General features: G+C 38.6%; 1 protein-coding gene across 2 annotated transcripts in view; it reads left to right on the top strand.

The window, feature by feature from the left end:
• cdhr2 (cadherin related family member 2) overlaps window positions 1-26280 on the top strand; it is a 139205-nt gene that overhangs the window by 34104 nt on the left and 78821 nt on the right. For both annotated transcript variants that reach the window (XM_087995380.1, XM_087995378.1), the window contains 9 exons: window positions 768-833; window positions 7049-7188; window positions 8387-8446; window positions 17552-17632; window positions 19949-20038; window positions 21055-21171; window positions 21252-21395; window positions 25145-25220; window positions 25357-25475. In XM_087995380.1, the coding sequence (XP_087851506.1) occupies window positions 768-833; window positions 7049-7188; window positions 8387-8446; window positions 17552-17632; window positions 19949-20038; window positions 21055-21171; window positions 21252-21395; window positions 25145-25220; window positions 25357-25475 (893 nt within the window). The remainder of the gene's footprint in view (window positions 1-767; window positions 834-7048; window positions 7189-8386; window positions 8447-17551; window positions 17633-19948; window positions 20039-21054; window positions 21172-21251; window positions 21396-25144; window positions 25221-25356; window positions 25476-26280) is intronic.

Raw genomic sequence — 26280 nt, 5'->3', positions numbered from 1 at the left:
AATTTAATGCTCAGTGAATGCTTTTCAGACCGACATGAGGCCAATATCACATGCTGGGGTCTTGCGCATGACTTACTTGATAAATATGATTGCAGTCATATTTGACATACTGCTTTCAGGCATGCAGACTGGCCATTTGTAAAACAGTGCTGGCTTATTTTAAATGCACAATGACAGAGCCTATGTTTGTTGCTTTATTGGACAAATTACTCTTCAAAGCTAATTTCAGATTTGACAGATCAGTTTCTGAAGCATTAAAGGTATAAGCACTAAACAAATGTTTAAAATCTACTTGAATATGGAGCTAAGAAGAGCAGGAATGTTTCTCTCGGCTCTGTGTAAAAATTACAAGCTGTTGCTGGCTGCTCTCGCCCCTTAACTCTAATTGTATTCCTGCTCCAGTCCTTGACTTGGCTGATCTCCCAGCTGACTAAGCTCCATGCTGAGATTGTCAAGTTGCCTCATGGGTCATACGAAATTATTTGCAAAACTCTTGTCTGCTCCTGATAATGGTGGAGGACCCATAGCATGTAGTCCTTTCGACCATGCATTTAGGTTTGTCAGTTGTTGCAGCCACTTGATTTTAACCTGGAAGTGGTCATTCATGAACTTCCAATCACTGTTTTATCTGAAGTCATTATTAAAATTTGAATTCAGGCTAATTTTTATCACCAAGTGCAAACTAGTTAAATACCTTGACATTTTTTGACATACTGCAAAAATATCATGAAGTAATGTTAATTGTGTTTTTAAAAAATTAATTTCAGCCCAATCCATACCATCATTTTCCACCAATATGTCTGTTATATATGTTCCTGAAGACACACCAACAGGTAGGTTCATCATTATGTATTATTTATATGAATAGAAATCAGTTTTATTTCAGAACAATAGCAAGAAGAGCGAAGGCTTTCAGAGTTGAGAATTCTGTAAATGACCAGAATTAGAGTATAAAGTTAATTTTGTTTCATTGCTCAAGTTATATTATCAGAAAAGTTGACAAGGAAACTGTTTGTGAAATCTTAATATCTATGTAGGTATAACCCGTAAATGCCAACATGTGAAATAAAATGATGTCAATAGGTAAATGAATAGTTACAAAAGGAAGAGTCTCCTGTGGTCTGTCTGACTAGTGGTTTCAAGATAAAGGAATGTATGAGGTACCAGAGTGGGTGAGGTATCAGAGAGAGTTGATGAGACTTGTGAACCAAGCTGGAGTTCATGGAGTAAAAGAGAAAATCACAACAAGACAGAAGTGTACAATATAACAGGAAACATGCAAACATTTCTGTCCTGGACTTACTGCAATGTTCCAATGAAGCACCATGCAAGTTCAAGGGACAACTTATTTTCCACATAAGCCCTCAATATTGGAATTCATTAACTTAAGAAAAAAAACAAAGAACTGTGAATGCTGAAGATCTGAAACAAAATCACAAATTGCTGGAGAAACTCAGTAGGCCTGGCAGCATCTTTGAAGGAAACAAAGTTAAGGTTTTGAGTCCAGAAGTCTTCATCAGATTATTCTGATGCTGAGTTCTTCAGTAATTTCTGTTTTTGTTTCAATAGCTTCTGAAAATTACTGCTTTATGCCTGTTCTCCATTTTTCTTACATTCTCTATTCCCCTCTTCCTCACAGCTGTATCTTGGTTACTTTGTACTTAGTCGCAAGGAACAATTCTCTCCCTTTCACACCTTAATTTACACCCTTTATACATGTTTGTTTCTTTCTTCATCATTAACAGTTTCTTAGTCTTCTGCACTGGGCATCTGTGCTATCTGCCCTCTGGCTCCTCCTCTGCCTTTGTCAAAAGTATATAAAAAAAAATTTCCAACAATTTTCAGATCTGAACAAGAGTCATACTGGACTCAAAATTTTAACTCTGAGCAGATGCCACCAGACTTGCAGGATTTCTCCAGCATTCTCTGAGTTTACAATAAATTACAAAATTGGCTGAGCGATAGGAAACCGAGTAGTAGTGAATGTTTTTAACGTTAGTGAATGTTTTAAAGTGAAAGTCTCCAAAATTAATGTTAGGCCCTCTCCTCTTCCTGATATCCATTAATAACCTAGATTTTAGTCTACAGTGCACAATGTCAACATGTGTAGATGCACTAAACCTGGAAATTATGAGCAAAGAGGATGATAGTTTAATCCTTCAAAAAAAAACATAGAAAGTCTCCTGGAATGGGTAGACAAATGACAGGTCAAATTGAATGGGAAGAATACAGAATACAGTTATTATGAGCATTACTGGCTTTTGATGGGAAGAATACAGAGATCCAATAAAAGATAAACAGTTCAATTCCAAAGGATATTCAGAATCAGATGCAACGAGATGTATATGTATATAAATTGAGAGTGTGGTGCTGGAAATGCACAGCAGGTCAGGTAGTATCTGAGGAGCAGAAGAATTGACATTTCAGGCATAAGCTCTTCATCAGGATTTCCTTGGATGCTGCCTGACCTGCTGTGCTTTTCTGGCACCCCACTCTTGACTTTGATTTCCAGCATCTGTAGTCCTCACCTTTTCCTAGTATATGTATGTAAATCAAGGAAGATAGCATGACATGTTGAGAATGTGGTTAGTAAAGCATAAAACATCCTGAGTTGTGTCCCGGGCGCATTGAGTACAACACCAAGGAAAAGTGTATTAGGAACAGGAATCGGCCATTTGACTCCTTGAACCTTTTGTACTATTTTGTAGGATTATGGCTAATCTGTTTGGGGCTTAATTCTACTTTCCTGTTTACTACTATAGCCTTTGGCTTCCTTATCAATTACAAATCAATTAAATGATCCAGCCTCTACTCCTTCTGGGAAGGGGAATTCTACAATTGGCAACCCTCCAAGAGAGAAAAAAAATTCTTAGTACTGTTTTGAATGGGAGATGTCTTATTTTTAATTTGGATCAGTTAGCCCTAGTCTCCCTAATATAGAAAACATTGTCCCAGTATTCACCCTTTCAAGGCACTCCGCACCATGTCGAACAAAGCAGCAAGGAATTAGGAGAAGCTATTATGAGCATTACTGGCTTTTGAAATGGTATGTGTCATAGGGTAAATCGATGACTTGATGGTCAAACTGAACACATACAAGGGTTATAAAACTGATCAGAAGCTAATGCACATTTCACCTCTTTTGCCCCAAAGCATTCCATCATCTACACAATTACTGTGATGGAATGTGCTCCACTTGTCTGATTGAGTGCGACTCTGAAAACACTCAAGGAACTCTGAAATCATACAAGATCAAACAAGCAGCTTGATTGTCACCCTATCCATCAACTTAAATATTCATTCTCTCCACCACTGCTACCCACTGGAAAGAGTTTGTACCATCCACAAGATGCACGACAGCAATATGTCAAAATTTCATTGACAGCACCTTTTAAACCAACAATCTTCACCATCTAGGAGGACAAGATGCTTTGCCATATCTTCAAATGCACATTCCACTGATAGACCTACAGCATCCTGACTTCGTCATAACTTTGGCGGCACGGTGGCTCAGTGGTTAGGCACTGCTGCCTCACACCACCAGCATCCGAGGTTCGATTCCAGCTTTGGGCGACTGTCTGTGTGGAATTTGCACATTCTCCCTGTGTCTGCGTGGGTTTCCTCCAGGTGCTCTGGTTTGCTCCCACAGTCCAAAGATGTGCAAGTCAGGTAATTGGCCATGTTAAATTTCCCATAGTGATAGGTGCATTAGTCAGAGGTGGAACTGGGTGCGTTACGCTCCGGAGTGTCGGTGTGGACTTGTTGGGCTGAAGGGCCTGTTTCCACACTGTAGGGAACCTAATCTAAATGAAAATCCTGGGACACCAACCCTCACAGTATAGTGTGTATACAATCACCACATGGTTCAGTGGTTGAAGAAAGTGGTTCACCAGCAGCTTCTCAAAGGCAGTTTCATTAGGGCAATATATTTACCTTGCCAGTGAAAAACACATCATACTTGCCATAGTATGATACAGGAAATGGAAGTGCAATGTTGCTTGAAATGAATGTTCGTGAAGATTTGCAGACGATCTTGAGTTGCCAGAAGGGGTTTAAATAAAGATAGCTCTGGATGATATAAGGAGGTTACTCTTTGCAAAATAGATTTCCTGCTTCCACAATGTGGAGACAATCAGAGTGTGAAATGATGTGAGGCATTCAATGCCATCTTGTGAATGGAGAGCATATGCATTGACGAAAACACCTTGACCTAACTATCCTCTCCTTCGGAGATTACTGAATCTCATCCAGCACTATATTGGAGAAGATGAGTGTTTCTGGTTCTACCATCTCCTTTGAAACAGCCTGAGCAAATCTCTAATGGGTTTTCCTGCTTTTGGTGCTCAAAGAATCTCTTTCTATTAATACTGATTTTGACAAACAATACTGAAAATCCAGGAGCCAATGAGCTGACAGTCCACACCATCCCAAGCTAGTTGCTCCTCTTTATACCATCAGGATTTGAAGGGGCTTGTGTGAAGCTCTTTGACTGATTACAGCCTTTTAGAAAATGCACCATGTCTGAATATGCCTCTTTTGTCGGAGCAGTGTGTCTATTAGTCACAGAGTAGAGCTCCAAGTTTGCCATGCATTGATAATGAGTTTTCTAGGACAAAAAGGTAGAAGCTTAACAATGGATTTACACAAAAGTACAATTCTTACTTCATTTTCAGCCCATCAGTAGGAGGACAATACACCTTTGTATCTTGAACCCATTAGTCACACAATCTAGAGGAGGCCTTTTTTCCCCATTGTGATATCTACTGACTCATAATTTTTTGTGTTGATATTTATTAGCTATATCTACTTAGGGGGCTAAGATTTTCCCCAACAGTTTTTGTTGTTGACTTTTCTTTCAGATAAATATTTTGCTGATAGTCACCAATTGCAGATATGGCTTCAGCAATGTAGAGAAATGAAGTTCTCATCATGATTTCTGTCAACTGCAGAGAGTTCTCTACTTGGAAGACCTTTCCTTCTCATGCCCAAGTTATGAGGAAGATCACGGAAGTGATTATGGTTGCTGAAAATGTTTGTTGTTTGCCAGAGCACTGAGATGTGCCATTCAGCCAGGCTTACAGGAGCTGCATAAGAGAACATAAAAAAAAAACTAACTTGCTGATGCAATTGTCCACAAGAAAAATATCATGTCATTAATTAGATGAACAAAATTATAATATCAAGTAAATTCCTTACATTTTCTTCTTAATCCCAAGGATCTCTGGTTAGAGCACACAGAGCATTGTTAAAAGGGTCTATGTATCATGGGGACTAGTGGGAGAAAGGTTCACTGTAGAAAATGTTGGGAAGAAAATATGGGAGCTATTATCAATTTGCTTCTGATGTTTATTGTCTTTCACTGTTCTTCTCCATTTCTCTTTCATTCTATTTTTAGTGAAATGGCTGTACTTTTTCTAAAACCATCCTACATGTTTCTGTTGATGCATAAATCCTAAATCCAATGCCAGTTTGATTTCCCAGGTCACTCTAATAGAACCTCTGAACTACCAGCATGTGGAACCTGCCAGGGCTGTTACAGATTCAAGTATCCATTTTAGAGATCTGTTGCCAATCCAGACTAATTTTCTGTAAGCAGTCCCTTTCCAAAAGGTTGGGAGCTGACCCTTGAACCTCCATTAAAGGGAATCAGACTGTCTGTTGCCCCTGAGTAACTGGGGTTACAGTGATCCCAATTACACATAAGGACTCTCTCCTGCATGTGCCCAATCTAGTCTTGGTGTCTCGTAGGTTTAAAGGCAAGATACCCATTGGCATTTACTAAAGTTTTGCTCCCCAACAATAGACACAGCAGTGTCTACCTTCAGGCTTAGGGTGTGGTCATTTATCTCGAGTTTTGTCTTAATTGGGACCACTTTGGGAACAGTGATCAAACTTAGTTGTATCAATTTCTCATCTCAGACTGATTTATTTGCAAAGTGCTGTCTTGAGGTGGCTTTGTCAGCTCAACATTTTGAGGTGGTGTTTTCCTGCTTCAGTAGCCCTTCCCATCCAGGGAATTCTAGGCTTTATTTGCCTCACCTTTCTCTTTTGATGGAATATATTTTCACTTGTCCAAATTATATTCATTTTGAAAGTAGCCCATTGTTCAGCTACAGTTTTCCCAGCCAACTCTTCCTGACCCATGGAGGTTGGCTCTCGACTAGTTAATTAGTCTTTCTCTACAGTCCTTTTCATCGTCATTCTGAACCTAATTCCACTTGGCAACCTAAGCCAGTAACTCTGCAATCTTATTTTTTGTATCTGGGCATCACATACATGCAGTGTAACATTTTCTGCATGTGTTCACCTATGTCACACGAAATGTTCACATTTCCTCATATTCCAAATGATGAGTATGCTGACTGACCAAGCTGCTGTGCCATAACTTAAGGTAACTTTTACAATATTGATTAAAAACTGAAGATTAGAGATTGATAAATTTACTGTACTCTTGTGATTTCAGTGCTTGATTTGAAAAAATACATAGTCCTCATGTGCTGCTCTTCAACTGTGGGATTTGCTGGGGCCTAACAAAGATAAAAACATATAAAAAAAGAAACCACGTCCGTCCCTTCTTTACTGAATTCACTTGGTCACCAAATTTGTAGTGATCCCACTCCATCACAGTGCACTCTCTGCTCTGCACTCAAGCTCATTTTTCCTTTATAAATTTGAACACAAAGAAATTGATTTTCTGCTGCATTTGGAATGGATCTTTCCCCTATGCTCCTCTAAGTCCTCCATGAGGTTTAAACCCCTCACTTGTGTATAATTTTCTTAGGGTGGCTGAGTTGCGTGAAGCTCAAAATGGAAAGGGCTTACATCAGGATTCAGCTATTATTCAGCTTCGGAACTGAACATTCTCCCCCCCGAAAAGAAATCTACTCCTCTATTCCTATGTCTATAGCCTTTTTTATGTCTTTACATTTCTATCACTACTTTGTTTTCACTGAGACTGAGAAACACAACATTGTGATTAATGTAAGAATATTTTCCAAACCTGAATAAAGGAAGCAATGATTAATGATTAATTTCATTTTTTTTCCAGGTGCAGTAGCATATAAGATTATTGCATCTGACACCAATAATAATCCAATTACCTATTCTATGTCTGGAAAGGATTCAGCATTCTTCAATTTAGATAAAAACACTGGCATTGTCACAGTTGCACGTGACTTGGACCGAGAGGTAATTTCGTAGGAATGCAGTTTAAGTTATAAATCACAAGAACGCTGGTACCAAATCCGAACAAGGTTTCACTGTTTTGAATCACCTTAAAAACCATTTCAATGGGTTCCGGGATGCTTAAGGTTATTTATATGCTTGTGATTTGTTGGTCAATCCTCTCATGCAAGGACAGGGTAAAGGATATTATGTTAACAGGATGCAGAACTTAAAAAAAATTGAATAAAAATGTAGAGTCTGCAGGGGTGTATGTGTGGGTTAGAAGGTGAACAATTTTCACAGGATCCACATGGTCATCTGTAGTTAATGGTTGAGTTAGCTAAACTCAGTTGGGATGATGATAAAAAATGATCATTGATCCAAATGCCTCTGAAACAATGAGTGGAACATTTAGCTGGCATTCCTAACAGTCTAGCCCTCGCTTCTAACAATTATCATGGAGGACAAGAATAGGCTGAGTTGTAATTACTCAGTGGCCAGAAAGATCAGGATAAGAGGTTGTTGATAGTTTGGAGCAAAAGAATCAGGAGGGGCTATGTGGTCCAACCAGAAGTAGTGTTGCCTTCCCACTGCTATGGTATTTTGCTAGTGCTGGGGAATGCCGTAGATGGTCTTCCTACCTTAGAGGTTAATTAGGCCACTTACATGGTCAAAAAAAAGCATCTTCCCATTATTGCTAGTAGTTCTCATCTTCCATCGCATGGGGAGACTTCCTGATAATACTGGTAAGCTTCTTGTTGGTTCAGAGAGGATGTGGGTGGAACCCTCCAGGATCTGCACCTGCCAGCTACAGTAGCTGCTCTTGCTTCATGGTCCACCCACACCTCACCAATTATCCTATTCAGCTTAGTGGCTTCCGTGGTCCATACCCCATTTACCTTATTCCAAGGGTAGTGGCAGTGATGCTTCTCTCTGCTTTGTGCAGTTAGAGCAATGAACACTATTTCTGGTGGCTACATTGAATCTGAAGAGTCCTCCCCACAATAGTGGATAAGGATGAATAATATGTGTTCTTCATTCATGCTTGGAACATGCATTAGGTCCTATGTTTATAAAAATGATAGACTTTGTGTTTATTTCAGAAATTCCTACCCATCCACATACAATATTTTTGAGAGAGTTTGTCATTTTAATTTTATGCATCAATATTGTTGGAAGTTTGTGCTCGAGTTAATTTGTCATCTTCAATACCTAATACTAGGTTACAGCTACTTTGCGTGTTACTATTTATGCTCGTAACAAAGGAGGAGAGACACAAATGGTGAGTTTTGTTATAGTTATTTCAGGAAAAAGTGATTAAATATGTTGAAAAATTGAACTGAGAGAATAAGTTAAAAGGACTAATGTTATGAATAAGATCATCTGAAATATGAGCAGGAATAGGCTATTCAATCCACTGAGACTGCTCCATCATTTAATAAGGTTATATCTAATTTACTGTGGCCATAACTTCATTTTCCTGCATGGTCCTACACATTTGACTCCCTTGGTGATCAAAAATCTGCATAATTCAGTCCTGACTATATTCAATGACCTCATACCCAATGTTTTTGATGGGTGAGAATTCCAAAGGCTAACATCGCTCTTCAAGAAGAAATTCTTCCTTAAAGCTGTCTGAAGTAGGCAATCCCTGAGTTTTGAAATTTTTTCCCTAATTCTAGATTAACTCACAAGGGGGATTGTTCTTTTACCATCTTTTTGTCCAGAATAAGTTTAAAGACTCTGATGCTATTCAAAGATGTTGAACCATGCATAAATGTATAATAGAGCCTCAGCCTGTATATCAGGACTGTCACATCATTTGTTATACCACATTCAAAATGCCTCCTCCATACTGAGTGCATCCAAGGAAGTCCTTGATTAGCCAATTGGAATGCTGCATGGAACAGCCAATCAAGACATTGAAAGAACAATCAATCAGAGCTGTGAAAAGTTGTCCCGTTGACATACTGCTTAGGTCAAAAGAAAAGTCAGAATCTGATTTGATTTGATTTATTGTCATGCGAACCTAAGTACAGTGAAAAGCTTTGTTTGTGAGCATTACAGGCAGATCACAGTAAGCAAGGACATACAGATTATCAGGCGAAAAAAGCTTTGACAGAGTAAGACATACAGGTTACTCCACACAGGATGTGTGCGAGGCAAGATCAACATTAACAAGATCAACATTAACAAGATCAACATTATGTGAAGTTAGAGAGTCCACTCATCAGTCTAATAATGGCAGCAAAGAAGCAGACTTCACCCTACTGCTGTGCGTGTTCAAGCTTCTCCTCGACAGTGACCATTGCTGTCTCTGAACTTGTGATCCCAAATGACCAGAATGCATGTGGCCCATTGTTGGGACCCTCTGATTGAATCTGTCAGGCACATCAAAATCTTTCACATTTCAGTAAGAACAACCCACTGTTCTAAATGCCAATAGATAATCCTTATAGAGGTTTATAAATCATGAGGGTCATAGATAAGGTGAATTGCAAAAGTCTTTTCCCTAGGGTGGGGGATTTCAAAACTAGGGGTATATTTTTAAAGTGAGAGGAGAAAGATTTAAAAGTGACCACAGGGGATCCAAGATGGCGGCGACCCAGTAAGACTGAGTCTATAGTGCTCCTCCCAAGACTTGGGCACAGTGGGTCACCTACCCCCTACCAAGCTCACCAAATCATTTATAAATCATTTATAATAGTTTAGTAACTGAATTAGTGGTGTAATATTACATTTAAGCTACATTTAAGCAACTTTATCCTAAGTTAAAATGACTAAAGGGAAGGGAGCCCGCAGCTCTCAGCAAGCAGCAACCCCTCCCCCACCCTCTCCAGCTGCAGCAGAGGCGTCCACAGCCGCCCCGGGGGACTTACCTACAGTAGCAAGTCTTGCAGAAATGCTTTCCAAGCTTGACTCGAAGATCGATGCCTTTATCGTCGAATCCAGGAACCGTTGGGAGTCGTTGTCGGCCGCGCTGAAGAAGCACGACCGTGAAATTGAAGAAATTCAACGCCGAGTCGGAGGGGCGGAGCTAAAGGCCGCGACCTCGGAGACAACCGCTCAATCGGCCGTGGATCAGGTCCGGACTCTCGAGCAGCGAGTCCGGACCTTGGAAAATCATATTGACGACCTCGATAATCGAGGTCGTCGAAAAAATATTCGTTTGCTGGGCCTTCCCGAGCAGGAAGAGGAAGGCCAGCTTACAGCATTCCTGGAGCAGTGGCTGCCACAACTTTTAAATCTGCAAGCTGGATCAAGCCAGGTAAGGGTGGAATGGGCCTACCGGGTAGCAATACGCGGGCCTGGCTCGAACCAGCGCCCACGCCCGGTCCTGTTCCGGCTGCAGAGCTACAGGGAGAGGCAGATACTCCTAGAAGCCTCTAGAAATCTCGGAAAAGACCCCCAAGCTATGATCTACAAAGGATCCAAGATCATGCTATTTCAGGACTTTTCCCCGGCTCTGGTTCGAAAGAGGAAGGCATTCGACGAGGCGAAGAAGCGTTTAAGGGACTTAAATGTACAGTACTCCTTACGCTACCCAGCGATGTTACGCTTTAACCATGAAGGTTCTGTATATAACTTTGGATCACCAGAAAAGGCTAAGGAATTCTTGGACTCTCTTAGATAAACTGTAGGACATAATGGATGTTGGTCTGCCTTCCCCCCCCGTTTTGGTTTATATCCCCTCCCTTTTTTTTTCTTACCTTATTGCTTAATATTATTATGGGGGGTGGGGAGAGGGATTTGATTTTCTCCCCTCCCCCCCTTGGAGTTGTTTTCTGTTATTATTTTATGTATATATGAGGGGTGTATGTATATGTGTGTGTATGTATGTATATATATATATATATATATATATATATGTATATGTATGTGTATGTATATATATGTATATATAAGTTGGGGGATTTGGTTAATGTTGGTGGGGGGAGGTGGTTACCTTATTCGATTTTACCTCTGTCTTTAGGAGCGGGGTTGTTTTTCCCTTCGTTATTTTGTATTATCATATTTAATTATTATTTGTTGAACTGGTAATTTTATAGTTATATGTTTATATATGGTATTAACATTACCAAATATACCCAGGTGTTGGTAGGGGTGGGGGTGGGGTGCTCACTGTTAACTCTAGCTTTGTATTATATTTGAATTTTCCTCACTTTATTGAGGAGTGCCTGGGTCAAGGGTGGGGCATTGGTTGGGAGAGGATATGAGGGATTTTTGGAGAGGAAGTGATGCCCCCTGGGAACAAGGGGGAAAGTCTCCACTTAGATACGTTTTATATTTTTTTTATTTAGAAATAGTTTTTTACTGTATTGTTGTGGGTGTATTAAAGAGGGTTTATTTTTGTAAATTTTACATGTTCCATGCTCGGGATGTTCTGGATAGGGTTCCCCCTCCCGAGGGGTCTCGGATTGGCCCAGAGGATTATGGTTGATCAATCGGTTAAGTGGTGCACCTGGAATGTCAAAGGGAGTAATTCGCCACTTAAAAGGAAGAAAATATTATCAAATCTTAAGAAGGAAAGAGTTGATATAGCTCTCCTACAGGAGACACACCTGTCAGATAAAGAACACTTGAAATTACGACAGGGCGGATTTGATCAGGCCTTTTTTTCTTCTTTTAGCTCAAAAAGCAGGGGAGTTGTTATTCTTGTTCGGAAGAATTTCCCTTTCAAAATCCTAAAGCAGATAAAAGACGAATCTGGACGATATATCTTGATTAAAGCTCTCATAAATGGAGAGGAATATGGGATTTTAAATTTGTACTGCCCCCCGGCACACCCCTTTAAATTTATAACAGAAGCCTTCTCAAAATTGATGGCTTTTGATGCCCGTCATATAATTATAGGGGGAGACTTTAATTGTATTATGGATCCGGAAATAGACAGGATTCCCAAGAGTACTGCAGGAGTATCTCCCAGATCTAGACAATTGATGGATCTGAACAAAGAATTAGGATTAGTAGATGTATGGAGATGTCTTCATCCACAGGGTAGAGATTTTTCTTTCTACTCTAATCCACATAAATGTCATACCAGAATTGATATGTTTTTTGCCCCCTCAATTTTTTTAAATTCCATATCATCCTGTAAAATAGGTAATATAGCAATTTCTGACCACGCTGCTGTATATATGGAAACTAAGGCGAGGAACAGTGGGACATCCCCTCGGCATTGGCGTATGGACCCCTTCTTAATGAAAGATAGTAAATTTGTAAAGTACTTCTCTCAAGAATTTAAAACTTTTTTAGAAATTAATTCAGGTACAGCTAGCAACCCGTCAATGATGTGGGAGACCATCAAAGCTTACACGCGAGGCTTGATCATCTCCTACTCAGCGACCCAGAAGAAATTAAAAGGAGAACAACAGCGTTTGCTTGAAGCCCGCTTAAAAGCGGCTGAAACAGCATACACTGATAGACCCTCTATTATTAAATTGCAAAGGATTACAGCTCTTAGGACAGCTCTAAATACTACACTTACTCAAACGGCTAAGAGGGAAATATTATTTGCAAAGCAAAGATTATATGAATATGGCGACAAACCAGGTAGATACTTAGCATTTCTTGCAAAGAAAAAAAAGGCCCCTCAGACGATTATGTCTATCAAGGAAAGTACGGGTATTTTGACTCATGATCATAAAAAGATTAATGCGACCTTTAGAAAATTCTATTCTGAGTTATATAAATCACAGGATTGTGAAGATAGGGCGAAGAGGATGCAGTCATTTTTTAAAAATTTGACTTTTCCAGACCTAACTCCGGAACAAGTATCGGTCCTAAATGCTCCTCTTACACCCCAAGAAATAGTTGATGCAATTAGGCACCTTCAAAATGGTAAGACGCCGGGCCCAGATGGCTTTCAAGCTGAATTCTATAAAGAATTTACAGAAATACTGGTTGGTCCACTTATGGACATGTATAACTATGCATATAGTCAGGGCTGTCTCCCGCCTTCGCTGAAAGAGGCAAATATCTCTCTTATCCTCAAAAAAGGAAAGGACCCAGAAGATTGTACATCATACAGACCAATATCCTTGCTAAATGTAGATTTTAAAATCCTCTCTAAAACGTTAGCACTGAGATTAGAAAGGATACTGCCACATATTATAAAGGAGGATCAGACGGGGTTTATTAAGGGCCGTAGATCATCCAATAATGTTAGAAGGGCTCTGAATATGATTCAAGCTTGTCATCAGGGAAAGATACCAGGAGTAGTGGTTTCATTAGACGCGGAAAAGGCATTTGATAGGGTCGAATGGTCATATTTGTTTTACACATTGGAGAGGTTTGGTGTTGGACAGGTGTTTACCAAATGGATCTCAACATTGTATAGTGATCCCAAAGCAGTTGTGGTTACCAATGGATTAGGCTCGGATAGCTTCAGTGTGGGTAGGGGCTGCCGTCAGGGATGTCCCCTCTCGCCATTGTTATTCACGCTAATAATTGAACCACTAGCAGAAGCTATACGAGCTGATCCTAACATAGTGGCCCCAAGGATTGGTACAGGTAAACATAAAATTACCCTTTATGCAGATGATGTTCTTCTATTCCTCAGTAACCCTTTGATGTCCATACCTCGCTTAATCCAAGTTATTAATACATTTAGTGCATTCTCAGGCTATAAAATTAATCTTTCAAAATCGGAAGCTATGCCAATGGGTGGCCTTGCTGTGATACCCCGCTTAGCGGACGGTTCCCTTTTTCCCTTTCGCTGGTCCCTGGAGGGTTTCTTATATTTAGGCATTTTTATTACTCCAGTATTTGGTCAGTTGTATAAGGCTAATTTTGTGTATTTATTGGAAAGGATAAGGCAGGACCTCCAGCGATGGGGAGACCTGCCAATTTCCTGGCTGGGTAGAATAGCATTAATCAAAATGAATATCCTGCCCCGTCTCCTATATCCTATGAGAATGCTTCCGGTGATGCTGCCGAGGACAGCTTTATGTAAATTATACGGCTGGCTGAGTTCCTTTATCTGGAACCATAGGCGACCCCTCATTAAGCTGAAGAAGCTACAGCTTCCACAGGCAAGGGGTGGATTGGACTTCCCAGATTTTAGGAAATATCAATTAAGTTCCCTATTAAGTTATATAGCTGATTGGGTCTTGTCTGATCCACAATCAATCTGGTTGGACATCGAGGCTTCTCAAGTAAAATACCCACTTATTAACCTTTTATTCTCAGACAAGAGGAAAATCATTACAGATCACTGTAAAAACCCTATAATACTGAATACAATCAAGGCTTGGAATATAATGCGGCAAAATGAGGGTAATTCACATAAAACATCCCCCTATGCACCGATAGTGGGAGCATGGGGATTCCAACCGGGGTTAACAGATGCCACTTTTAAACTCTGGAGAGCCAGGGGTATCTCATGTCTCGGGGATTTATTTAAAGATGGGGTCCTGATGTCTTTCGGACAGCTGCGTCAGAAATTCGGATTACCCAATGGAGACCTCTTTCGATACTTCCAAATTCGAGATTTTATACAGAAGAAGACTACGTTATTAGATAGTCTTTATAAATCCGATAGAGAATGTAGTGTCCTACGACCAGTGGGGGTATCTTCCGTCAGTAATATTTATCATTTGCTACATGATGAAGTATCGGGAGATATGGATAATCTGCTTAAAACATGGGATCAGGATCTGGGACTAGAAATCTCCACAGAAACGTGGAATGATATCTGGGAAAATGCTAGAAGAATTACTATTTGTAACAGAACCCAGGCTATCCAGCTGAAGATACTTCATAGGGCCCATATAGCACCGGTTCGATTGGCAAAATTTAAGGCAGGAGCATCTCCAATGTGTCCTAAATGCAAAATAGAGGTGGGCACTCTTGTACATTGCTTATGGACCTGTCATAAGATCCGTGGATATTGGACTAAAGTAGCAAGTACCCTGACAGAAATTTTAGGAACGGAAATAAAAGTGGACCCCGTATCTCTCCTCTTGGGCTTTTCGAACTTTCCCTCCCTGGACACGTACGGGAAGAGACTATTTTCTATTCTTTCTTTCTGTGCAAGGAAAAATATTTTGATGAACTGGGTGGCGGAGGGCCCCCCTGGACTTTCAAATTGGCACAGACTAATTATGGAATGTATTCCCCTTGACTTCCTTACAAATATGGTGCACCGAAAGACCGAATTATTTTATAAAATATGGCAGCCCTTTTTGAATTACATAAATACAGATATTTCGGCTATCCTAACAAGGGCTTTTATTTAATTGAGACTACGAACCTGGCTGGTCCGCGGCCCCTCGGGGGAGGAATCCCGCACGAATACGGGTTTTATCATATCTGATGTTAACACATCCCGAGCATGTAAGAGACTTAAATATACACCCTGGTTAGTTGTAGGTTAGATTAGTAGATAGTTGAGTTTTGTCTGTTTGTTTTTTTTTGTTGTTTTTTTTTGGGTTTTTTTTTGTTGTTTTGTTTTGTTTTGTTTTTTTTTGTTGTCAAATTTTGGCTATTGTATATTTGAGCTAATTGTATATCAATGTTTATATCTGAGAGTTTTGTTTATTTTTGTAAACTTGTAAAAATGTTAAATTTCTAATAAAAATATCTATAAAAAAAAAGTGACCACAGCGGCAACGTTTTCACACCCAGGATGGTTGTATGTCAATAAACTGCCAGAGGAAGTGATGGATGCAGATACAGTTACAACATTTAAATACGTTGGATAGGTATATGAATAGGAAAGGTTTTGAGGGATGTGGGCCAAACACAGACAAGTGAGACTAGTTTAGTTTGGGAAACTTGGTCAACATGGACAAGTTGGAACAAAATGTCTGTTTTCCATGTTGTATAGCTCTATTACTCTTAAGACAAACCCTTCATCCTCTAAGTAAAGAGACCAATGTACAGCACAGTTGTAGAAAAAGATCCGACTTTCATATCACATTCATGTCATTCTGTTTGCAATGATTTATTATACCTACATGACATCTTTCTGGGATTCATATATAAGGGCAGCCAGATCCTTCTGTACTGAAGCATTCTACTGTATCTCTCCAATAAAATACAATTCCACTTTTCTATTTCCCTCCCATAGTGGACAACCTTAGTTTTTTTCACATTGTACAACACACACCAAATTTTATCCACACATTTGATCTATCTATATCCCTTTGCAGACTCTTTGTATTCTATGAACAATGTGCTTTCTCACCTACCTTTGCACCTTCACAAAATTTGGTTCCAATACAGTCCCTTCATCCAATTCATTATACACTTGCAATAATTACTTATCTCTTTGGCATGTCACTCTTTAAAGTTTGGAGCTGAAAATGTGTTGCTGGAAAAGCGCAGCAGGTCAGGCAGCATCCAAGGAACAGGAGAATCGACGTTTCGGGCATAAGCCCTTTTCAGCTCTGATCTCCAGCATCTGCAGTCCTCACTTTCTCCACTCTTTAAAGTTTGCCACCTGAAAATAATCCAATTATCCCAGTTCTCTGTTTCCTATTAGATAGTCATTTTGTACACATGGGAATGTGATCCACAATAATATAAAGTCTTATCTTGTGCAGTAACCTTCTAAAAAGCCTTATTGCTGTCTTCTGGAAATTCAGATAATCTCCTGTTGCCCTTTTAGTTACCCTAATAGTTATATTCTCAAAGAACATTAATATTAATGTTACATTTGCTAAACATGATTTTCTTTCACTAAACCATGTTGACTATGTCTGGGTGATTTATGATTCTCTAAAGGTCCTTCTATTATCTCCTTAATAATATATTCTGGCAATTTCTGATTAGCAAATATTAGACTAATGGGCCTGTAGTTTTCTGTTTTCATCTCTCTCCTTTCTTGAATCAGAGATAGTATCTTGTGTTACCCCCAGGCCTACCCCTCCCTCTTTATTTCTGAGCTCCCTTTCTGCTCCCCAATCCTGAGGAAGGGTCTTGACCTGAAATGTTGACTTTTCCACCTCCTGATGCTGCCTGGCTTGCTGTGTATTCCAATTCCTGGTTTTCTACTATAGTACCTTTACAGTTTTCCAGTCCGCTGGGACTTTACCAACTCTAGGGATTTTTGGGAGATTACAAATAATATATTCACTCTCTCTTAGCCATTAGGATGTAGGTCAACACATCCAGGAAAGGCTTTAATCAGTTTTTAATCTTGTTAGTTTTTGTAAATGGTTATGATTATTTTTAAGTTCCTTGTGTTCTTTGGTTTCTGCTTTTCTACTGTTCTTGGATGTATTATGCATCTTTTATTTTGAAGCCAAATGTAACACATTTTTTGAAAGTCTCTGTCAATGCCTCAGTTACGTTTAATTTCTCACTCTCAATGTGAAGTGAATGTGAAGTTTTGAAATCTATTTTGTCATTAAAAAAATTTATTTCTTGGTTTGATCTCCAGACACAAATAATCGTTCTTGAAGATGCCAATGATAATGCACCCATATTTCTAAATGTTCCATATCATGTATCTGTTTATGAGGTGAGTCATTTTCAGTTTTTATCATGCAACAGGACATTAGTTAGGCCACTTTTGGAATACTGTGTGTAATTCTGATATCCCTCCTATTGGAAAGATGTTGTGAAACTTGAAAGGGTTCAGAAAAGATTTACAAGGATGTTGCCAGTGCTGGAGGATTTGAACAATAGGGAGAGGCTGAACAGGCTGCGGCTCTTTTCCCTGGAATGTCAGAGGCTGAGGTATGACCTTATAGATGTTTACAAAATCATGAGGGACATGGATAGGGTAAAGAGACAAAATCTTTTCCCTGGGTTGGGGGAATCCAGAACTAGAGGATGAAAAGGGAAAAATTTAAAAAGCACCTAAGGGCAACTTTTTCACACAGAAGATAGTGCGTGTATGGCATGAGCTGGCAGAGGAAGTGGTAGAGGACGGTAAAATTACAATATTTATAAGGCATCTGGAAAGGTACATGAAATGGAAGAGTTTAGAGGGACATGGGCTAAGTGTTGGCAAATGGGACTAGATTAGGCAAGGATGAGTTGGACCGAAAGGTCTGTTTCTGTGCTGTAAATCTCTATGACTCTATTTGAAGTACTGTGTGATGAAGTAGCCAGTAACAGAATGGTTCTATTACCATTGAAAATTGGTTTCAATTCAGCCCAGGTAAGTGAAATTAAATAAATACGAATATTTCAGTATAAGTAAAGTAGCCATGAAATGACGTAAGTTCACCAGTATCAATCTAGGTCTACTTATAGTGGCTTCAGTCAGTCTGTGACTCCATGCAGCAATTTCTTTGGCACTGTGGTGGGTCTGGCCTGGGATTCCTAGGGTGGTGGAGGGGAGTTTTTTAAAATTCCTTTTTCTTCCTTTATTATAATATCATGGAAAAACTGTTATTCTGAACTTTATCTCTTTATTTTTATAATTTATGAATGTGATTTTATACTTTTGAAGTTTTGTATTGCAGATATTTTATTTAGTTCGTTCATTCAAATCCTACTTTAAGAAACCACAGGTTTAACTACTGTAGGAGGGGAAGATCATGCTTAAACAAACTATTTCATTTTCAGGATTTGCTCATTTAATTGTCATGAGTGGACAAGTGCCATTCATGGGTGAATCATCATTTCCCACAAACCTGAATGTGAGTTTACACCTGTCCATGAAACATCTTTCACTATAATTGACTTGCTGAATTGACACAAAATTTATTTTCAACTTTTGATATTGGAGCATTAAGGAGATCATTAAATTTGTCTTAGTTAAGGATGCCAAGGGATATGGAGCAAAGGCAGGAAAATTCAGTTGAGCTGCAGGTCAGTCATGATCTAAATTGGATATTGGAATACAGCTGTATTTTCTTCCTAATATTAGGTTACTAATTTTGTCAAGTTTTGTCAGTCCATAAACTGTGGTGTAAGTTTGTTAAAGTTAAATATTGAGCAAAGCTAAAGTCTCTTCACTTGGTTATAGAATCTCAAACTTAAAGTTCTTCAAATGCAAAAATAAGAAAAGCCAAAATGCTTTGTCAACTCTGCTTTATGTAGTCTTCATGTACTATAATAGTAAGTGAAGTTTTGGCCACCAACACAACCCAATCAAGTATTGCTACAGCAAATTATTTCTCACCAACTTGATATTCATTTTCAGAGATAACTCTAATAAAACATTCATCTCATTTATATTGGTATTTTGTCACTGGCAACCTCAAACTGCTGGACAGAACTGATAATGCATGAACAGAACAAATGCTGTATGTTCAGGTTGGAGCTTGGTTGTAATCAGATTTCAGGGATACTTTCATTGTATTTGGGGAAGGGTTCCACCCCACAAAGTAAATATGACTGTGACATTTGCATTTGATGAGAAAGGGAACGGAGCAAATAAATCTTGGATTGAGGCTTTCTTCATAGATCAATTTGTCTTTTCTTGACCATCAGTTTTGTTTGCTTGTAAGTAATACTGACAGTAATAGTTGGTTACATTTTACACCATGCGGGTAAACTAGCCTTCTGAGTCCAGTTTAAGACGGTGGGGCACTAGTTCCTCTAAAATGGTATCCTTGGTAGTTGTTGACCTCCCTGTAACAAGACACCCACTTTCTGAGTTGTTTCAGTCATTGGGCCAACTGCTCACCAAGCTTTGAATGCAATGCAATGGTATTTACATTTGTCATCATAAAAATGATATAAAGTCAGAAATTAGAAGGTTGAAAATTGATTCAATTCTTTATAGAAATGTGTGACTAGCTAGCTAAATTTATAATGTGTCAGACTGTCTTTTAATTGTCATTTCATGGAATAAGTAATTCTGCATCTTCTTGTTGGACAGAATGAAACTGAAGGGGCAGTATTATTTACTGTTGTCACAGAGGATAAAGATCAAGGAGCTGCTGGAACAGTACGGTATCAGATTATGGAAGTAAGTATTAATTCTGTGAAATATGAGCAATTCCAATAGATCTAATGAAATTTATATTATATACTGTTTCAGACATCTTGAGTTTGTGATAAGATGTCCTATTAAAAATACCACAGAGTGATAGTCAGCATGAGTGAACCACTGTTAGACATGATCAGACTTTAGCTTGGGAAGAACTGAACCGTCAGCTACTAAAATAAATGTTCAATCTTTGTTTCAGAATGAGAGAAAGAAAAGCTGAAAGGCAAAGGAGGCCATCCAATTGCATAAATAATTTATCCTTATTAAGTTTGTGAAGGCATTCCAAATCAGTAAATATTGTATGCTTCATGTGTGGCCATGTTATACCTGTGATGTGGAGGTGTTGGTTTTGGACTGGGGTGGACGAAGTCAGAAGTCACACGACACCAGGTTATTATCCAACAGGTTTATTTGAGATCAGAAGCTTTTGTCACCTGTCGAAGGGGCAGCACCCTGAAAGTTTGTGACTTCAAATAAACCATGATCAGGTGTTGTGTGACTTCTGACCATGTTATACCTCAACTGGGAATACCAAAGCTGTAATTAGGGGAAATATCCTATTATGAACATCTCATTGAATAGCAGATTTATTAAAAAAAACAAATCCTTCAACTTTATTAACAACCAAAAAGAAGTATCTAAATTAGAGGATGAGGCTGTAAACTTGTAGTGATATAGCAACAGATTCACCTCATTCAATTTGAATATCATTATGGAATGTAATAGTTAAATATTGGATGTATCTCTGGTCTGTAATTATTTTCTCTTAAACTCTATTTTTAAACTTTTCATAATGTGTAATAATTTTCATTACCAGTACCTTCGCTAGTGTGTAAACAGAACACCATACATTGGGCCAACTCTGGACTCAGGACCTTTCTTCTGTTGTGTTATATGACTGGTTCCACACTTGATTGTGTCATGTTGCAATAACTCATAAATCACTTCATATTCTTCAGATTGCTGAATAAACTCTGTTTCTTACTCTGTTACAGGTACTCCCAGATGCCCCTTATCTCTTTGAAATTCAACAAGATGGAGACGTTATTTTGAATGGTACTCTGAATTACACGGGGAAAAGCACATTTTATCAGTTACAGATCAAGGCTTCAGTAGGTTGAAATTGTTTTGCTCAAATATCCTCTGTCCTTTTCTAATTTGAGCTACGAATAATTTACTTCTTGTTTGATAGGATCATGGTGGACTGTACAATGGAGCATTTGTCATTCAAAATGCCTCTACGTTTGCAATTATCAATGTAAAAGATGTTCCTGACTTGGATCCTATATTTTTGAACATGCCTTATCAAACGACAGTGCCTGAGAATTCTAAAGTGGTATGTATGAGAAACTACTTCATATTGTCCAGAACACTAGAACTAGAGGAGTAAGCTTGTACTTGAAGTAAAAATATAATTAATATGATCAAGACTAGGACATTTGTCCGCTGAAGCCCGATCTGCTATTCAATAAGGTCATGGTTCATCTGCCCTGAACCATAACTCCTCTTTCGTGCCAGCTCATTATAGCTCTCAAATTCACAATGATATAAAAATCTACCTTCTGCTTCTTTAAATACTTTCAGTGATCTTGCCATCATAGCTCGCTGGGGTAGAGAATTCTAGATATTCACTACCTTCTCAGAGAATGGATTCTTTGAATATCTCCTAATTCTATGACTATATCTCTAGTTTGAGATTTCCCCACTCATTAGAAACACCTTCTCAATGTCTATTCTGTCAAGCCTTGTCAAAAATCTTGTGTATGTTTCAATAAGATCATCCCTCATTCTGTTAAACTCCAAAGAATAAAGGCCTAACGTGTATTGTTGCTCTTGCTAGGTCAGCCTCTTAGTCCCAGGGATCAGCTTGCAATGTCAATATATTCTTTCTTAGACATGGGGACCAAAACTGCACAAAGTACTCCACATGTAGCTTCACAAACACCCTGTACAATTGTAACAAGATTTTCCTATTTTTAACCTCCAAACCACAATCCCCCTTGAAGGAGGTATATTTTCAAAAGACATCTCTGGAAATGATGGCCCCAATATTTACATGGGAATGATAGAAGTAGCCAGGAAATTTGAGTATGTGGGTAACACAGAGTTTCTGACTAATTTAACAGCTGGAACCTCAACTAATTACTTTTCTCCCATTTCTGCAGACAGGCAGGCAGCCAGATTAAGAGCCTAGTTAGCTATTCAGCCAGAAGGCCAGTGCAACCAGAGAGCAGAACGTATTGGCAGGGATATCATGGAAGAAAAGTAGGATGTGGGGATTGGGGTAGGGACAATGGAAAAACATTTGGGAACGGAGGTTTAGGGAGCTGTACGTGGATGTAGGATCATGGTGGAAATTGCCGGTGGAGGGTTGTGTGGAGAATTGTGGGTAGAAGGCTGAAGGGTGATTATGAAGCAAAAATCAAGGGAAATTGATTGTGGGTGGAAGGTCAAGGAGGAAATAATGCTTCAAAAACTTTAGGAAGGATGGTTCGACTGGCAGACATCAGATTGTGCAAAGACAGACCATAAGGAGGAAAATAGGTTTCCATTAAGAACTAGACTGAATCATTTCTGCTCCTGTTGGCTCTTAAGCAGTATGGAAAGACAGTTAACTGCTGGATAAGAATCCTTCTTTCCTCTAATTAGATGTTTTATTTTTCAAGTTATGGGAATGTTGTGTTCAATTTAATTTTAAATGTAAATAAAATTAAATGCTAAAAGATCTTATAGCCATGCAGGACTATTCCCATGGTTCCTACACTAAACTTCATCCCCTAAAATAAACAGTCTCTGTTGCTTAGTGGATATTGTGTCTAACATTGTCAGTCGTCATGCCATTTCACCCCTCCCCCAAGGTCCAGGAAGATCAGATTTAACCTGGTGTGGAATCTTCTCCCCATTAGTAACTCTGCTCGAGCTATCCTTGTAGGTGCATGAGGGGTGGTCCTATAATTAAATTGGAACTGGGACAGTTTGGTATCTCGTCATCTGTTTCTTTAAGCATGCCTTCAAAGTTTGGACTACTCTTTCTGCCAGACCATTAGATGATGAATGATATGGAGCTGACCTTATACATCAATTACCATTCAACTTTAGGAAATACTCAAACTCCCTGCTGGCAAAAGATGGCCTGTTATGTGTGACCAGCACTTCAAGGAGTTCATGTATTGCAGAGGATACATGCAGTTTTTCCATCATCGTTCCTGTGTTTGAAGATTGAACGCTACGTGCGTCCAGCCATTTTGTGTGGGCATTCACAATGACTAAGAACATTGAGCCCATGAAAGATTTGGCATAGTCCACGTGTTACTGAGTCCAGTCTTTATTACCGGTGGATTATTCCAGGTGGATTATTGTTGGCTCTTCACACTTTGATTTCAATGTCTGATGTAGTAACTGAGAAATATTGATTTACATTGGTTATTAACCACTGGCCATCATTGAAAAGTTGAAAATTTGAAATTTGAGACTATTTAAATGGAGTCTTTTGTTTCAGCCATTTATTTAATATAAAGGTTATTTACATTATTGAAAAAGATAATGTAATTACAGATACATTGTCCCACATGTAACATGTTGTGTGAGTAGTGATGAAGGATGAATGGATGTAAGTCTTATGCTTTGTTGTTTGTGTATCCCATATTGTGATGAAATGCATTTCTAAAATGCCCTTTCATCTTATAAGGGTGGAGGCATGTAATGACTGTATCCTTTTATTTTTCTGGAACTTTTGCTTGTGGATTAATTAAAGAAAAAGGACTCTTTTAAAACCAAAAATTGTAGAAGAGATTGCTGCACTTTTAGAAAACAAGTTACCAACAATTATTGGAAATTCTATTTACATTTTTGTTTGCTCAACCAATGGTGGAATTTTAGTTGTAGTTGAACTAGCATCAGGGAGTGTGCACAAAGTGAGATTCAACAGGTATCAAGTAGGTAATTGGTCTTTGAACCTGTTGTTAATGTCAAAGGCCTTCTACCTACCAATAAATGTGATGTGACTTCTAGATAGCTGGTTAGCCTTTGGGTGTAAACGTTATAGCCAGAAGCCTTTAGACTTTCAGGAGAGGTGGTGACCTTAATTCTGCAGTGAAAAAATACCTATCACCTGAAGGAAGTCAATTTATTTTCTTTTGTCAGTTTCTTAAGCTGTTGTTTTTAACCAATTAGTCAGAGACTTTATAAACTACGGACCAGTCGCTCTGTGCCTCCTGCAAGCAAGTGAAAGTACCTGTAGAAGAGAGATTGAGGAGTTGCACGTTCTAACAATACAAAATGATCATCTCAGTGAATCGTGTTGACAGGGGCTATTGAACTGCCTTCTTAGTTTTTCTCTTCATTAATAATACCAATTTAGTTTGTGTTTCTCTGTATGTGTGCATGTTTGTGTGTAGCGGGGTGGGGGTGGGGCGCAGATGGGTTTATGGGAGTTAGAATTTTATCTGATAGAGTTACATGTCGACTGTACATTGTTATTTACCTGTAGCTGTTATCTATTTATTTATAATAACTAGTAATTCTTGTTATGTTCAGAAAATTGGCCTGTGCTGTGTGTCAACTGGGTCTTAAAAGAAAGGTACATTGAGGAATTTTGGGCCCTTTTATAAAGTTACTGACTTTTGCTACAACTCCTGGAACAGTAGTCTTTGGTTTCTAGCATGGCACTGAGTGAGACATGACAATATTTTTCTGTGATCACATTCAACAGTATTTTGGAAAAGGTCTGCATCAATATAATGTGTAGAAACTCCTTATATAATTCAACAATGTGGAAGCTAACTTAAATAGACAAACTCTACTGGAAAGATTGAGTCCTTCAAGATCACAGCATGGGTAATCCCATCACCTGCTGAGGTTATCATGAAGGACTCTCCTTCTCAGCATCACCCCTCACCTGAGGTACGGTGCTCCTCAGGTTAACTCACCACCAGTTGTCTCTCTCTCTCTAATGAGAGATCAGCCCTACGTTGTGATAAGACTATTGTAACACAACAACAATAATGTTGTTAATTGGTATCTAATTCACACAATGCTTTCAACTAACTACAGAAATATCTTTTTGTTTCTTCATTTCTTTTTCAGGGAACAACTGTACTTACAATTACAGCTGTGGATGGTGACCGAGGAATTAATGATGAGATTACATATTCTATCTTAAGTAAGAAAGTAGATTGCCTTATGTTGTATCCTCACTCATTTCTTTTGTTGCGCAATTTCTCTATGAATGATCTAAAGCTGTTTGTAGTGAAAAGTTTTTGGTATTGTTCGTGTCATCTTTTACTTTTCACTTATAGATTCAAAGCCTCCAGGTTTATTTAACATTACTGCTCAAAGTGGAGAGATAGTTGTGTCTCATTCTTTTGACCGAGAGGAACTTCTTGACTTTAATGCAATTGTAGAACTGCAGGTTATGGTAAGTAAAATACAATGTGTTGTAGACATACAATATCTACTGCAAAACAATATATATCCTATACATTTTACTTTATTGAAGTATCTTGACATATCATCGCATTCACTGAAATATGTCATTAGAAAATTAATGATAAAAGCAAAAATAATTAAAGTCTCTGATTTTAAATGATTTTATATGATCTCCTGGTACAGTAAATACAGCAATCCAAAACTTAGAGGACCATTTCTGATCGTTTTAGATTGCTGTCTTTCAACATATTCCTTACAGCTGGGAACTAATAAGGTCAGAGGCATTTCAGGATTCCAAATGCCCTCATGATATCAGAAGATTATAAAGTAGAATGATTGTTATTTACATCTAATTGATAATTAATGGGCATGAGTGGTGGGTGGGAACTTGCTCCTGATTGTACCTATTTTCTTCGTGGAAAATAGGACAAAAGATCAATTATGAGTAGTGCCACTTGATTTGTGCCATCCTTGTTGGTTGTTTAAGGTTGTTTTGTAGCTGCTAGTACCCTTGTAAATGAGGCGCTTAAAACCTGTATGAAATCCTCTCATTAACATGTCTTGCTAAATATTTAAACAGATTTACGATCAACTTCATTAATAGCTTTCAGTGAAGGAGATCTGTCATCTTTATGCAGTCTAGCCTACATGAGACTCCAGATCCACAACAATAAGATTAACTCTTAACTACCTTCTTGGCAATTAGAGATAGGCATGAATCAATAAAAAAGAAAGATTCTTCAGTGATCTCTGTGGCAGTCATGAAAATAAAAATAAACTTCAAATAAAAATCT

This window comes from Chiloscyllium plagiosum, unplaced genomic scaffold, assembly GCF_037043375.1.
Source record: "Chiloscyllium plagiosum isolate Xiang-an unplaced genomic scaffold, Cpla_swu_hap1 HiC_scaffold_16, whole genome shotgun sequence".
Lineage (NCBI taxonomy): Eukaryota > Metazoa > Chordata > Chondrichthyes > Orectolobiformes > Hemiscylliidae > Chiloscyllium > Chiloscyllium plagiosum.
Note: the sequence above shows the minus strand (reverse complement) of the source record. Positions and strands in the feature narration are given on the sequence as shown.